At 31.9% G+C, this 14,397-nt stretch overlaps 1 protein-coding gene across 1 annotated transcript in view; it reads left to right on the top strand.

Annotated features, from left to right (window-relative positions):
* LOC114092843 (bifunctional heparan sulfate N-deacetylase/N-sulfotransferase 3) overlaps positions 1–14,397 on the top strand; it is a 162,974-nt gene that overhangs the window by 39,583 nt on the left and 108,994 nt on the right. Inside the window, exon 2 of the mRNA XM_027935414.2 lies at positions 12,128–12,215. Within this exon, the coding sequence (XP_027791215.1) occupies positions 12,128–12,215 (88 nt within the window). The remainder of the gene's footprint in view (positions 1–12,127; positions 12,216–14,397) is intronic.

Below are 14,397 nucleotides of genomic sequence, written 5' to 3'. Positions count from 1 at the left end.
AGACCATGGCAAAATTCAGCTTTACTATTTGCTTCCTAACAACTCTATTGATATCATAGCCTTTTTGCTTATTTCTGTATCTTCAGTTAGGTTCTAGTGGAATAAAGTTGCTAGGCAAATTATAGACTTGTGCCTTTTCTTCAACCTGCATCAGAGAAAATTATAAAGCATTTCAGTCCCTCCAAAACAGGATCCAAAATCTAATCTAAAGCATATTAGAGGGATGTTCTTCATTAGACCAAACCATACTTTATATATTTGTAAGTATTTATGAATTTCAGTTTTGTGTGAATCTTAATTTCGCTAAAGCATGGGCTCCCATCTAAAACAGATGGGGATTTCTCTGCCACATCCTTTGGCCCAGAGCAATGGTGTCTGATGACCATTGGACTGAAACTCTGAAACCACAGGGCCAAAACAAGTTCTTTTTTTATGTTTAGGATAACATTCAATAAATTGCCTGAGAAGTTGAGTACTTTATTATAAAACATACTTTGTGTTAGATTGTTTTGTCCAACTGTGTTATGATCACTCTTAAGGTAAACTAGGCTAAGCTATGGTGTTTGGTAAGTTACTGTACTAAATACTTTTTTTACTCATGTTATTTCCAACTTAAAATTGATTTGCCAGTACATCACTAAGTGATCACTAGTACATCACTAAGTTAAGGAGTATCTATACACCAATAGTAATAATAAAATAATTGAATTCTATGAAGTACTAAAGCAACAAAACCATATGTGGAGTTATAGGCAGGGCATCTACTTACTTAAAAGAGGATGATCACAAGAATATTAAAAATCAGGGCTGGGGATGTGGCCCAAGCAGTAGCGCGCTTGCCTGGTGTGCGTGCGGCCCGGGTTCGATCCTCAGCACCATATACAAACAAAGATGTTGTGTCTGCTGAAAACTAAAAAATAAATATTAAAAAAGTTTCTCTCTCTCTCTTAAAAAAAGAATATTAAAAATCAAATTTGTAATAGATATATTAATTAAGTTGATTTAACCATTTCATAATGAATAAATCAAAACATGATATCCCTTATAGTTAAATATGTGAAATTTAAATTTGTCAATTAATATTTTAATTAATCTGGGGGATTATTTTTTGCTTAAAATGCAAATAGAAAAAAAAAAGAAAAAGAAAAGAAGGTGCTCAAGGAATGCCTCACCAAAAAGATTTTATTTAATCAAAGCCCTGAAAGAGTAAGTAAATCACTGAATATATGGAAAAGGCTTTTAAGAGGAAACATCAAGAATAAAGACCTGGGGGTGAGAACAAAGTTGAAATGTTCCAGAAATCACACAAAGGCAACCATGTGCAGAGTTGAGTATGAAGGAGAATAAAAGAAGATAAGGCAATAAGGCATAAGGTGGAGGCTAAATAGTGCAAAGATTGCTGAACATCTATTGTCACTTTTTCCCAAGAGTTCATGATGTGTTTTGACTTTATACCACTTCTGAGAAGTTTTGTTTAAAGCCAGTGTGAAGGGTATGGGACACCTATTGGAAATAAGTTTGTTAGGATAATTCATACAGTGCCCTTAAAATTTAGGGAAAAAAATGAGGACAACAGTACTCACAGTTGTGCACTCTGATTTTAAAAATTTCTTTATTAAGGTGAAATTTACTTAACATAAGCTTTATAATTTTATAGTAAAAAAAAAAAAAAAAAAAAAAAAAAAAAAAAAAAAAAAAAAAAAAAAAAAAACCTCAGTGGCATTTAGTAATGCATGCATGCATAAAGTTCAAATACCACCTCTGTCTAGTCCAACATTCTCATCACCTCATAAGTAACCTCACACCCATTTAATAGTCACAACTAATTTTCCCCTACCCTGTAAATACTACAATACCTGTTTCTATGTATTTACATATTTCATTCATATAGTACATTGGAAATGCCATCAGATGCTATGTGACCTTTTATGTCTGGTTTCTTTAACTTAGCATAAGTTTTTGGAATTCACCCATGTAGTAAGATGTAGCAGTACCATTTCTTTCTTTTTTTTAATAAATATTTTTTAGTTGTCAATAGACCTTTATTTTTTTATGTATTTGTATGTGGTGCTGAGAATTGAACCCAGTGCCTCACACATGCTAGGCAAGTGCCCTACCACTGAGCCACACCTCCAGTCCCACCATTTCTTTTAATGACTGAATAATATATCATCATATGTAAATTCCACTATTTGTTCATCGATTGTTTTCACCTTTTTGCTATCATGAATAATACTACCATGAACATTTGTGTACAACTATTTATCTGAACAATGTTTTCAGTTATTTGGGGTGTATACCTACAAGTGGAACTGCTGAATCATGTGGTAATTCTGTTTATCTTTTTGAGGAACCACCACTCAACTGTTTTCACATTACTGAACCATTTCATAGTTCCATGATGCTATAATTCTTAAACTACCTCTGTACTTTATAAGTGATTGCATCCTCACACCTTATCTTCACTAGGTTGGGTCTCTTTACCCTAGTTTATTATACATTACCTAAAGTGGTAAGTTGGTATCTGATTTTCACAACTCACTGAAAGGGAGTTTTTTTTTTTTAATTAAGGAAAAGAAAATGAATAAATACATAAAGAGAAATTTTAGTGGCCACAATGCAATGTTACATAATTTCTAACCCAAACTTCTCTAGCTGTGATAGATGTAGATATGGATATAGAGATAGAAAGATATGTAGGTAGGTACATGCATAGAAAATCTCCTATTGATTCCATTTTACAGGAGAACCCTGACACATACATGAGTTTTGATTGATCAATCAATTGAACAATCCATAGATAGGAAGAAGGATTTGTTATAAATTTGTTTCCAGTCTTATTCTTATGGAAGTTTAGAAAACAAAAGCTGTACTTGGAAGTCAACAATTTAGTTCTTGTCCGATTTTGAAAGCCTGAGAAATAGGAGAACTGATGATGTATGATCCAGCCTGATGCCCAGCTGACATGAAACTCAAGAATTCATGTTTCAGTTTGAGTTTCAAGGCAGATAGAGACCCATGTCCCAGCTCAAGGCATCAGGCAGAAAGAATTCCCACTTATTTCCAAGATAGTCAGAATTTTTGTTTTGTTCATGCCTTTAACTTATTGAATATGGTCTATTCATGTTAGTACGGACAATCAACATTACTCAGCCTATCAATTCTACTGTTAATCTCCCAAAACACATTTTCAGACATACCCAAGATATTGTTTGACCAAATATATAAGTAATCCATGTCCCATTCAGTTGACATGTGAAGTTAAAAATTATGGAGCACTTTTGAGCCAAGACAGTTTCTAAGAACTCTACTGAATTCTGATAATCCTTACATATTCTAGTTTTTCCTACAGTATTTGTGATTTGAGAATTCATAGTACTCCTTATCTATGTGGTCCATGGAGTTATTGACTAGCTCATATCTACTTTGTACTGGGAACTATCCAAAGCAGTAGACATCAAATACTTCATACACTAAAGGGAAAATAGGCCTATAAATAAGTAATTAGAAACTGGTGTCTCGAACTACTTAAAATCAAGGAACAGGTCAGTGAATCTTAGAATGTGCTATAATGTCACATATTAAAAACACTCTGAAGGCTTTTGTCTTGCTTAAGCATTATTACACAGAATCTCTGAGTTAGAATCCCAAAATCTGTATTTTATTAAGATTCCCAGATGATTTTCCCAGTAGTTGGAGAAGCATTGAAATAAGACATGCTATTTCAGAATATTTTTAAATAAAATGTTTTATAATTACCTTTTTTCAATTTGAATTATGTTGAAATTTCTACCAATTCAAAATAGTTTATAAAATAAGATTGTAAAAAAGTGTTAAAAATACATAATGTACAATATTCATTTCATTTTCAAATCTTTATGATTTTATTGCATCATGAGATCAGTTAGAAATTTATTCATATTCATATTCAAGAGATATTTACTTGTTCCCTTTCTGATCCTGCCATTATATGGGGCTTTGGGGATTCAGACATTTGGGGACATAGCCATAATTACTACTCCATAGATTTTATAGTCAAGCTTAAACCTTACCTCACTTTTAATGTATAGAACAAACTCTTCTGGATGTGGATGGCTCAGGATTATTGTGTGTGTGTGTGTGTGTGTGTGTGTGTGTGTGTGTATGCACATGTGTGTATATTTAGCACTTTTACTTCTTGAGCAGAATAGATTTGCTACTTACATGGTTCCCAACTGTTAAAGGACATGACTTGCATTAGAATAATGGCAAATGATGATACTCTGTTTTTTTTCCCATATTGGATCCCATATTTCTGCTTCTTTTTTCTCTTTTTCTGCAAAAGCAAGTATTTTAAATTGTATCAACATTAAATAATACTGACATTATTTTCATGATAACACATAAAATATTTTTTCTACATAACTGAACGAATGAGATGTGACTAATAGTTTCTTAAAGATACTGTATTGTAAGAAATTATGAACTAATTTTACATGTTTTTAAGAGTACATTAGTATTTTGACTATTTAAGTATATCAATAATAAGTAAATAAAATATGTATAGCAAATACTTAGAGTAGCACTTACTAGTTTTCTGTTTCCTTTTCACATATCATTATTTGCCAATTTCAGTTCAACAAATGTTTTAGGAAAATCATTCCTCGCTATATAATTTAAAGTTTATTCATGATGTATATTCTAGACAAATTAAATATATATAACAGAAATAATTCAAATTTACTATTAACATTCTTTCCTTAGCTTTTACAAAACCTTTGCCCTTAATCTTTTAATACAATACAAACAACAAAATACATGAACATTGTGGTGGAACAAAACTAATTCACTGTCTTAAGAAGAAATTCAAGTCCTTTAATGGTTACTGTAATGCAGCTGCTTGGATAATCCTCATCTTTAGTGTTGATTAGACAACAACCAAAGAGCTAAAGATCAATTTGAAATATAATTTAAAATTTTAGATGCCTTTTTTTCTTTATAATTTTCACATGGGTATAGGAAGAAATGGGAGATGGAGTTACATGACAGGACAAAAAGAATTTTGTAAAATTGGTTGAAGAAAGGACAGTGGATTCCAGTCCTAGAGCTAGAACTCTAGAACTCAGTTTCCACGTGCTGAAAAGGTTTTTGATTGGGGGGACATATATACATTTTGCGTGTGATTTTCATATTGAACCTGTGATCTATATGTTGTTATTCTATTTTCCAGAAACTGATTTGTCAAGGTTCAGTAACTTAGTCAGCATTTTGAATATGTCAAGTTTATACAGTAGTCACGAACAGTCAGAGCCGGGCTCAGTGGCACACACATGTAGTTCCAACAGCTCAAGAGGCTGAGGCAGGAGGATCACAAGTTCAAAGCCATCCTCAGCAAGGGTGAGGCACTAAGCAACTCAGTGAGACCCTGTCTCTAAATAAAATACAAAATAGGGCTAAGGGATGTGGCTCAGTGGCTCAGTGCCCTTGAGTTCAATCACTGGTATGCCCCCCCACAAAAAATAAAAGAAAAATAAAAAAGAACAGAGACAGAGTCTAAAATCATTCTGATTCCTAATCTGCTACACATTTAATATGCCATGTGGGTGAAGTCATGTGCAAGGACAGGCCTAAAACAATTTAAGAAGGAGGAATACGATCTCTAAAACATCTCATTCTAATTAACAAGTTTCTGGATGAAAATTCATGGAAAAAATAGATAACATACTCTCACCTTTGGTCTTCATATTTTAAGCTGCCAGAATAAACATTTCCACCTTTTAATGTTTATTCTGACAATTTAAAATGTAAATACTCTAATTTAGAATATGGACAACTGGGAGCTGAGTGAATGTTTATCATCAGGAATTTGTAAGTCAATACAAGTGCCATATGTATAGGTTTCTTGTTAAGAGAATCTAAATACTGTAGCAGATAGTGACCAAGTATTATGCTTTCTGCTAGCTTACCAATCTTTTCTGCATTTCTTTCTTAGTTTCACACTGAATGCCAGTTGTGTAGCTAGGTCAAAGAGTAGTTAATCCTAGCCTTCTTGGTTATTATTTTTCTGTAAAGATGTCTTCCCTTTAATTGTTCATAATATCCCACTATCTTATCATAATATCCCACTATCTTATTATAATATCCCACTATCTTATCAAACCTGTTTCCAGCATATTTCAATATTTTCTTTATCTATAAACAAATCTTTAAGATAGAGTCTTCCCAATTTTACACCTCATCTGATAGAGACTAAGGTGATTGCTGGAGAACATCATAGTCCTTAGGTGTTCTGAAGCCCAACCCTACAGGTGGTGCACTCAATGAATGTTATATCATCTAAATTCCAATGGGTAAACATTTTAGTTTAGCTGATGTGATTGATAAGTTTTGTACACAAACTTGTTTGGGCTGAGGGATGCCTGGTCAGCTGGTAAGATATGATTTTTGTGAGTGCCAGTGGGGAAGTTCTAGAAAAGAGAAGATTTTGAACTGGTGAACTGAATAACGTAGATGACCATCCATGTGAATGGGTATGTATTATCCAATCCATTGATGGACTGAATAACTAACTAAAAGATGGAAGAACAAATTCACTATCTCTGAGCTGAGATTTTCATCTTTGTCCCTCCTTGGACACAGACAATCTTTATTCTCAAGCTTTAACTAAATTACACTACTTTCTTAGTTTTTTAGCTTGCCTTCACAACCATATTTGCCAATCCTGTTGGATATGTTCCTCTCAGGAATCCTAACAGCTGCAGTATCACAGACCAATCTAGTCTTCCCATTTCCAGTATAACTTCAAGTTTTGGAAGCTAAGAATGCAACCAGTTGTTAAAAGTTGAAGGAAGATCACCCTCTTATATCCTTCTAGAGGATTATATCACCAGGTTTCTTTTTTGCCAGTGATAATAGTGTCCAATGTTAAGATTCTTGTTTTTTGAGATCTGAAATCCAAAATGCTTATTCAAGTCAGTTGTTCAGCATTTAGTCAGCTTTGTGACAAAGGAGAAATCACTTAAATTATTTAAGCAATTTCTACCATTATCTCAATTTGAATATTTCTGAGGGCTATGTGCAGATAAATATATAGATACAGGAACTTCTCACCCACGTCCTGCACAGGCAGTGGAATTTGAGTTTCCTCTGTGTTTAACGGGCTGGTGTGAAATGAAAGAAAGAAAGAGAAAATGGTGAAGAAACCACAGGACACAGGAAGTAATTTTAGAAAGGGGGTGGCACAGCTCTCTCAGGATCAAGCTTCCACACTGGAAAGAGAGTGAAAGCTCGAGTCTGCTTTGTTTATATGGGAGAAGCATCAAAAGTTTTCCAGGGAATGTTCTTTTGCTGAATAAGGTAGGAGGTGGTCTGTCCAATTTCCAAAGGGTTACGCCCCACTCTGGAGCTATGAAAGCTGTCTCCCTAGCCAAGCAAAGACAGAGGTCAAGTGCATTGGGCAATCCATTGAGTGGGAGGGACCACAAAATAGTTTGTAATGCCAAACTTAAATCTTCCTGGCTCAAGGCCAGTGAAGATGCTCAAATAAACTCAAATAACTTATGGGTGGAGTCCCACAGGAATTTAAGTTGCCCAATTGCTTTTATTTGCTTTAGCAGATATAAAAATTTATATTTATGATAAAATAAGTAGTATGTGATTAATTAAAATGTCTTAATTGTAATTTTGTATTCAAACAATGTTTTTCTTTCTATTGAAAAACCCTATTTGACAATAAAATTTCTTCCCTGTCTTTAATATGGCTTACCAACACAGATTGTTGACTTACAGGCAATAAAATAAGTAAAAATATAATCTATGAAGAAAAATAAAAAAATATAAAAAATCAGCAGATGTTCCCCCAAAGAATGTCACACATGTGATGAATACTAACACAAATCTCAGTATGACGTTTTTGCAATTACATTTAATTTTGATTTTTGTCACTGATTTACTGTTTCTTATATGTATTCTCTTAAAGAAAGTTGGATAAAATTAAAAAATGTATCAAAACTGCCATTTTGCTTAATTCTCAGAGCTTAATTTTATTAAATTAGATCTTTCTTTTGCTTGTAACTAGATCTTTTAATGTTTGGGAATGTCCTTGGCTTTGTAGAATGAGGACTTAAAAATTAAGACGTTAGTGGGATAACTGTACAAACTCAAATTTGAAAAAATAACTTTGAAATGTTATTTGGAGAGTTGCATATAAAATGCAATTCTCATATTTTTTATGGCTTGTTTCTTTTTAATCATCAAATAAGCATTTTAAATTTTGCTGCAAAACAGTTTTGTTTTATGAAGAATACATTGAATTATTTTCTGCTATAGAAATTTCTGCTTCATTTGTATATAAATACATATTGGTACATGGCATTATGGTTTTAATTTATCCATATCTCCATATATCTGAAATATTCATGGATTTATTTAATTATTGAAAAATGGAAGGAACTCACTAGAATCCTTATTATTTATTTTTAATGATTTTAATTTTTCATTGGAAAATATGTTATTTAAAAAAAATCACTGATTATCCTAAATATTTATTTTGAAACATCTTAAGGAAAGATTATTTTTCAAAAGTCAAACTAGTTTTCAAAGTAGATATCTATATTCTTAAAGTTTTTGCTTGGTACTGAGGAGAATAATAAATGGTGCACGTTAGGGGAGCTTATTTACTTCCCTTTTCCGTAGCCCAGGGGCTCTGCATATCAGAGATTGCTTTGGAAATTTATGAGTTGTTTGAATATAGTGTGATAACATTGATTTATTTTTTTATTAGACTTTTAGACATTATCAGGTTATTTTAGATAATAAAGCAAAGTATCACTTATATAATTTTATAGCATTTTCTTTATAGTAATGAATAAAATATTTTAGTTTAAAATGGAATAATAATAAAATCATTTTAGTAATGAATTTAGTGAAAAGGATAAGGGCCTAAAAATATTGCTGATGCTTAAGCTTCTTGCACTGAACAGGCCAGTGATATGCATATTTTGAATAGTTGGAAATAATGGATAAATATAGTATTTAATATTATTATCATAGACAAATTCCCAAACTGGTTTATAAGAATAATTTAAATGTGAGAAATATTATGGCTTAAGTATATAAAATATCATCTTGAAATAGGTTTTCCTCTTCACCATACATAGGCATTTTAGTATGGGCTATCTGTTTCAGTATATCTTTTAAATATTTCCATATTTGTTTCTAGAATATCAAGTAAATGTGTAAAATTTCCAAATAAAACCTGAAAAATTAGGGCTAATTCAGTAATTGGAATTAATTCATTCTAGTTTATGAAGGGACTAATTCCTAAATATATTATACATTCTTTAACAGCTAAAGCCTAAGAACAGGATAGATTCATTTACTTTCTATCAAAATTATTAAAAGTACACTAGAAAGGCAATGAAGATTACAAAGCAAAGTTCAAATTCAACTTTAATGTGAAAAAAAAAAATAAAAGGCAGAAAGAATGTCAGCCTTACCTAATTTTAAGGTAGAAAAATTTAATAACACAAAGCACTATTTAGAATGTATTTCAAATCTTTATTTTAACCAATGAAAGGGGAATAAGGAATAAAATGAAGTGATAAATATGGGAGAAGAAGAAATATAAGAGTTATAAGAGGAGAGAAAGATATGAAGACTCAAATAGAACGTTGCCCTGAGGTGAAGAGCCTAGAGGGATGGGCAGAGTAGGGGAAGACTAAAACAAATATATTTAATAAATGAATTAAATAAATGAAATAAAGAGTAAAAGGTTCTAAAAAGTAAATGAAATGGATGGATAGGTAGGTAGATAGGTATGGGGTAGGCAGATGATAGATACTTCTGACAATTACAGCATCAACATCTAATATTTTATGATACTTTAAAAAAAGTTTTCCAACTTACTTTAATTATTATTATTATTATTAAATGTGATTGAACTCAGGGGTGCTCAACCACTGAGCCATATCCTCAGCCCTATTTTGTATTTTATTTATAGACTCTGTCTTAGCTTAGCACCTCACCATTGCTGAGTCTGGCTTTGAACTTGTAAACCTCCTGTCTCAACCTCTAAGTGGCTGGGATTACAGGTGTGCACAACTTCACCCAGCTATATATTATTTCTTATAATCTGTATATATATTCCATGGGTTAGATCACTGTCTCCAATTTACAGATGAAGGAAAAAGTTTGGACAGGTAATGTGAATTCTCCTATATAATTTAATAATAATAACCATATGAGTAGTTGTAATAGTATCAGCAGCAATAACAGAAGAGCAGCACTTAATAATTGCTGGGCATGAATGAATTATTTAATTTAATTCACACGACAGAGCTTTGAGGTAATTATTACTATGCCTACCTTATAAATGAAGAGACTGACTCTTAGAGTTATTTAACAACATGCTCAAAGAAGAATAAGGACAGATCCAGAATTCCATCTGAGGCCATCTGACCTCTAAATCTGTCCTCTTAATAACTGCAATATAAGTACCAGAGGTGGAATTTCATTTACACCTTCACATTCCTCACTTGATCTTCCTTCCAGAAGAAATAGAGAAGTTCAAACTGTTCACCCAGGCAACTCCCAGCTTACCATAGTCCAGTTTATCACCTACAGGTCCCATTCCTCACTTCATTATGCCTACCAATTTGTTTCCCATGATTAACCCATGCCCTACCCTGGTAAGGGCAAGACCTGTGTGTCCCCAGTGGCATGACCATCAGTCAATCTTGTTCCTGTAATGAGGTGTGCAGATCTACTAACAGGCCTACTTTAATTTTTGAGTGTCATCTGTTTCCATATAATACATGGCTCAGTTATGTACACCAAAGAAGTTGTTCATTTAAATAAAGTGATAGAAAGGTATTCGGTTATTGATCAGATGAGTTTAAATTTAATAAAAGCTCTTTTCCTTCCCTTAACACATAACTCATCATACATTTTATTCAGATGATCACCAAATAAAAAGAGATTATTTGTTTATCCCCAAAGATTGAAACATAATGAACATGATTGAAACAATATGAATCTGATAGTGCAGGGTTTCCACTTGTCACTCTGATATCAGAAAAAAAAAAAAAGATTTAGTTATGGCCCCACCTGTACTAAAGAAAGAAGGAAAGGATCTGGAATGATAGAGTAAAAGGAGAACAAAATTTGGATATATATCTTTAATCTAGGATCCACCACTAATTTTATCTGTGAAAAAAGAGCAAGTCATTTGTCCGAACTTTCCTCAGGTGTAAAAGATGTGTTAACCAATCTCCTTAACCAATCTAACATTGCTACTTTTTGTCCAGTTGAGGTGAGCACTCAACTACTATAGTGTGCTCGTGTGTGTGTCTGCACACACACATGTGCATGTTGCAGAGAGACAGAGGAAGAATATAAAAAATAGAATTTAAATAATGAGAAAGAAAAGTACAAGAATGAAAAGTACACTAAATAGTCACAACCTGTTATAAATATATAACATATATATTTATTTATGTAGCATAAACATAGAACAAAATACATAAATATATAACACAATTGTATAGATAGAGCAAAACTTTACTTCAAAAATTGCTTACTTGTTAGAAATAGTGCATTTTGTTGTTTGTTTTATTAAAAAAAGGACAAATCAGAGATTTACTTTATCATGATACCCTTTTTTGAATAGCAGTCATCATCTTTTGGGACTCTCAGATTTAAGATAGAAAAGTCTTGCATTTTGAAGGCCAAAAATGTATCTGAGAAATAACAATTTGCTTCTTTCCTCATGCAGTGTTACATAGCTTTCTTTAAATTGAGTGACATTTTTTTGACAATCGTTATCTATGTCCCTGGGTGATAAAAGATACATATTTTACCTATTACATACAAGTTCCTTTTCTGCACACAGATTAAACTTTTCACTTAAATTCCCCTTCTTAGCTGAAATTTTTTGTTGATTTATTATAAGCTAAAGGATAAAAATATTTATGTTTATGTAATCTTAAAAGTATCTCTCTAATTTTAAAGTGATAACTACTTTCCATCATTTAATTGGGCCAAGTATAAAAAAGTGGTTTTATTCTATACCTGCAAAAGGAAGATGTCTTTTAAAAATGTCTGAATGTCATTCTTGACCTCATACATTTTAAAAAATTCTATATTACAGGCCCTGCTTGAGACTCAGAATCTTTTGCGGGAACAAATCAGAAATTTTACATTCAACTTGGGATTTTCAGGAAAATTTTACCACACAGGTAAGAAAAAGAGATTAACTATTCTCATAAGGCTTTTTTTTTTGACCACTCTATTTAAAATAGTAAACCTCTACATTCCATATGTACTTCCTCTATTTTCCATATAATTTGACCCCATCTAACATACTATTTTAACCATTAAAATTGTTTATCACTTGAAAGGTTATAATATTATCTAATGAACTTCTTTCTTATTATTATAATTTATGTATCTAAAATGAATAAATACTAGATGGGCTCTTCAGTTAATTTTGACAAACTATACACATCTGTGTAATTCATAGGGAGATCAAATAAGGTAACAAAACTAGAGCACTGCCACCTCATACTCCCTTACAGTCATTAGTTTTCCTCAAACAGAATTATTATACTCACTTCTGATACCATCTGAGATTTGCCTCATTTTGAGATACATGTAAAATAACTCATTTGTTACCAGTTTTTAGTTCAACTGTTTTTGTTTCATAGATATTATTATGTATAGGTTTATTTCTTCATTTTTCATTGCTTTGTAGTATTCCATTATTTGCATATACAAACATTTCTTTATCCATTTCATTCCAATATAGATGACTGCATTATTTCTAGACTTGGCTGTTTTTAATAGACCTGTTATGAAAATCTTTATACCTGTCCTTCAGAAACTTAAGTATATTTTTTTTCTATTGGATATCAGCAGGGAGTGGAATTTCTAGTTGTATAGCAAACATATGATCAGATTTAACAGAAAATGACAATCAAATTTGAAAAATGACAAATATTTCAAATTTGTTTTATCAATTTATATTTTCAATAGTATCAGTGTTCTAAAATCTTGCTCTAAAATCTTGTTAATGTTTGATTTTTTCTTGTTAATTTTAGCCTTTCTAGTAGGCATATAGAAATGTCATATTATGTTTTTATATATATTTTTCTGATGTCTAGCATACAAGCTTTTTTCTTATGTTTATTGTCTATTAATACCTTTATTGAGAAGCATTTTTTTCTATTTTCTGGATTTTATTATTGATTTATAGAAATTCTCTGTGCAAACATTGTAAGAAAAATAAAAGAGACACAGAGGTAGAGAGACAAGATGCAGAGGCAATGTAGCAGAATGTTAGAAAAAGCCCCTTGTCCAAGCTGACAGCTTTATTCATAATCAATAGGTTACATTAGATCAGTGGCATCAGTAGTACATTATTGCTCATTGTGTCATTAGGCAGGTTACAGAGTTAGCAGCATTATGCAGCTTATTCCTCAGTTACATACTATAGTTGTGATGTGCATGTTAGGAGCTTTGTGTAGCTCTCAAGAAAGCCCATTGTTTAAAGTTACTGTTTTGTGGACAAGTTCAGGCACAGCAGAGCTTGGTGCAACATTGTGGTTTTCTAATAAGAAATTTTCTTTATTCACAAGAGCTGAGTGCCTTAGATAAATGTTGAGTCTGAAAAGACTCTAGCATAGAGCCTCCTCATGCAGGGCATTGCTACAGCAGCTAGGCATCCTGTGTCTTTGCACAGAAATTTTCCTAGCCACCAAGCATGCCACTAAAGAAAGAAGGAAAGAATCTGAAATGGTAGAGTAACACCAATCATGTCATGAAGCTATCAGAGACCCCGATCCCAAACACAGAACCCTTACAAAACACAGAGCTCTTTTTCAATTACATGTGTTACGAATACTTTTCTCTCACTGTCTGAGTAGTCTATTCACTTTCCTAATGGTGATTTTGATGTAGAAAAATATTTAATTTTAACATTTTTCATTTTACTTTTTCTTTCCTTTTTGCTACCTTTTTGTTTCTTCTTTAAAAAATAACTACGTATCACAGTAAAATTAAATTTTTCTACAATCTTAGAATTTATAAATCAGTGATTCATCTGGAAACTGAGATATAGAATGGCTAGTTTGCTCATAGTTGCACAGCTGTTGGTACCGATATATGATGTCTCTGCAAAATTCACAATAAGCTGGTTTGAATGGTATCTGTGAAGAAGAAAATTTGGGAAATGAATGACAAGGATGAAAATTAGTTACTTTTCACTGTTCATTCTGCATTTTACATTATACGTATATAATCCATTCAATTAAATTATGAATTAAATGATAAGTAATTTTAAAATGACTTTATATTTTAGCACATTTTCCAGTAATTTTCCATAATTTTAAATGCTTTTAATTTTTTACTTTGATAATATGA

Source organism: Marmota flaviventris, chromosome 7 (genome assembly GCF_047511675.1).
Source record: "Marmota flaviventris isolate mMarFla1 chromosome 7, mMarFla1.hap1, whole genome shotgun sequence".
Lineage (NCBI taxonomy): Eukaryota > Metazoa > Chordata > Mammalia > Rodentia > Sciuridae > Marmota > Marmota flaviventris.
This window is presented reverse-complemented; position numbering and strand designations above follow the sequence as displayed.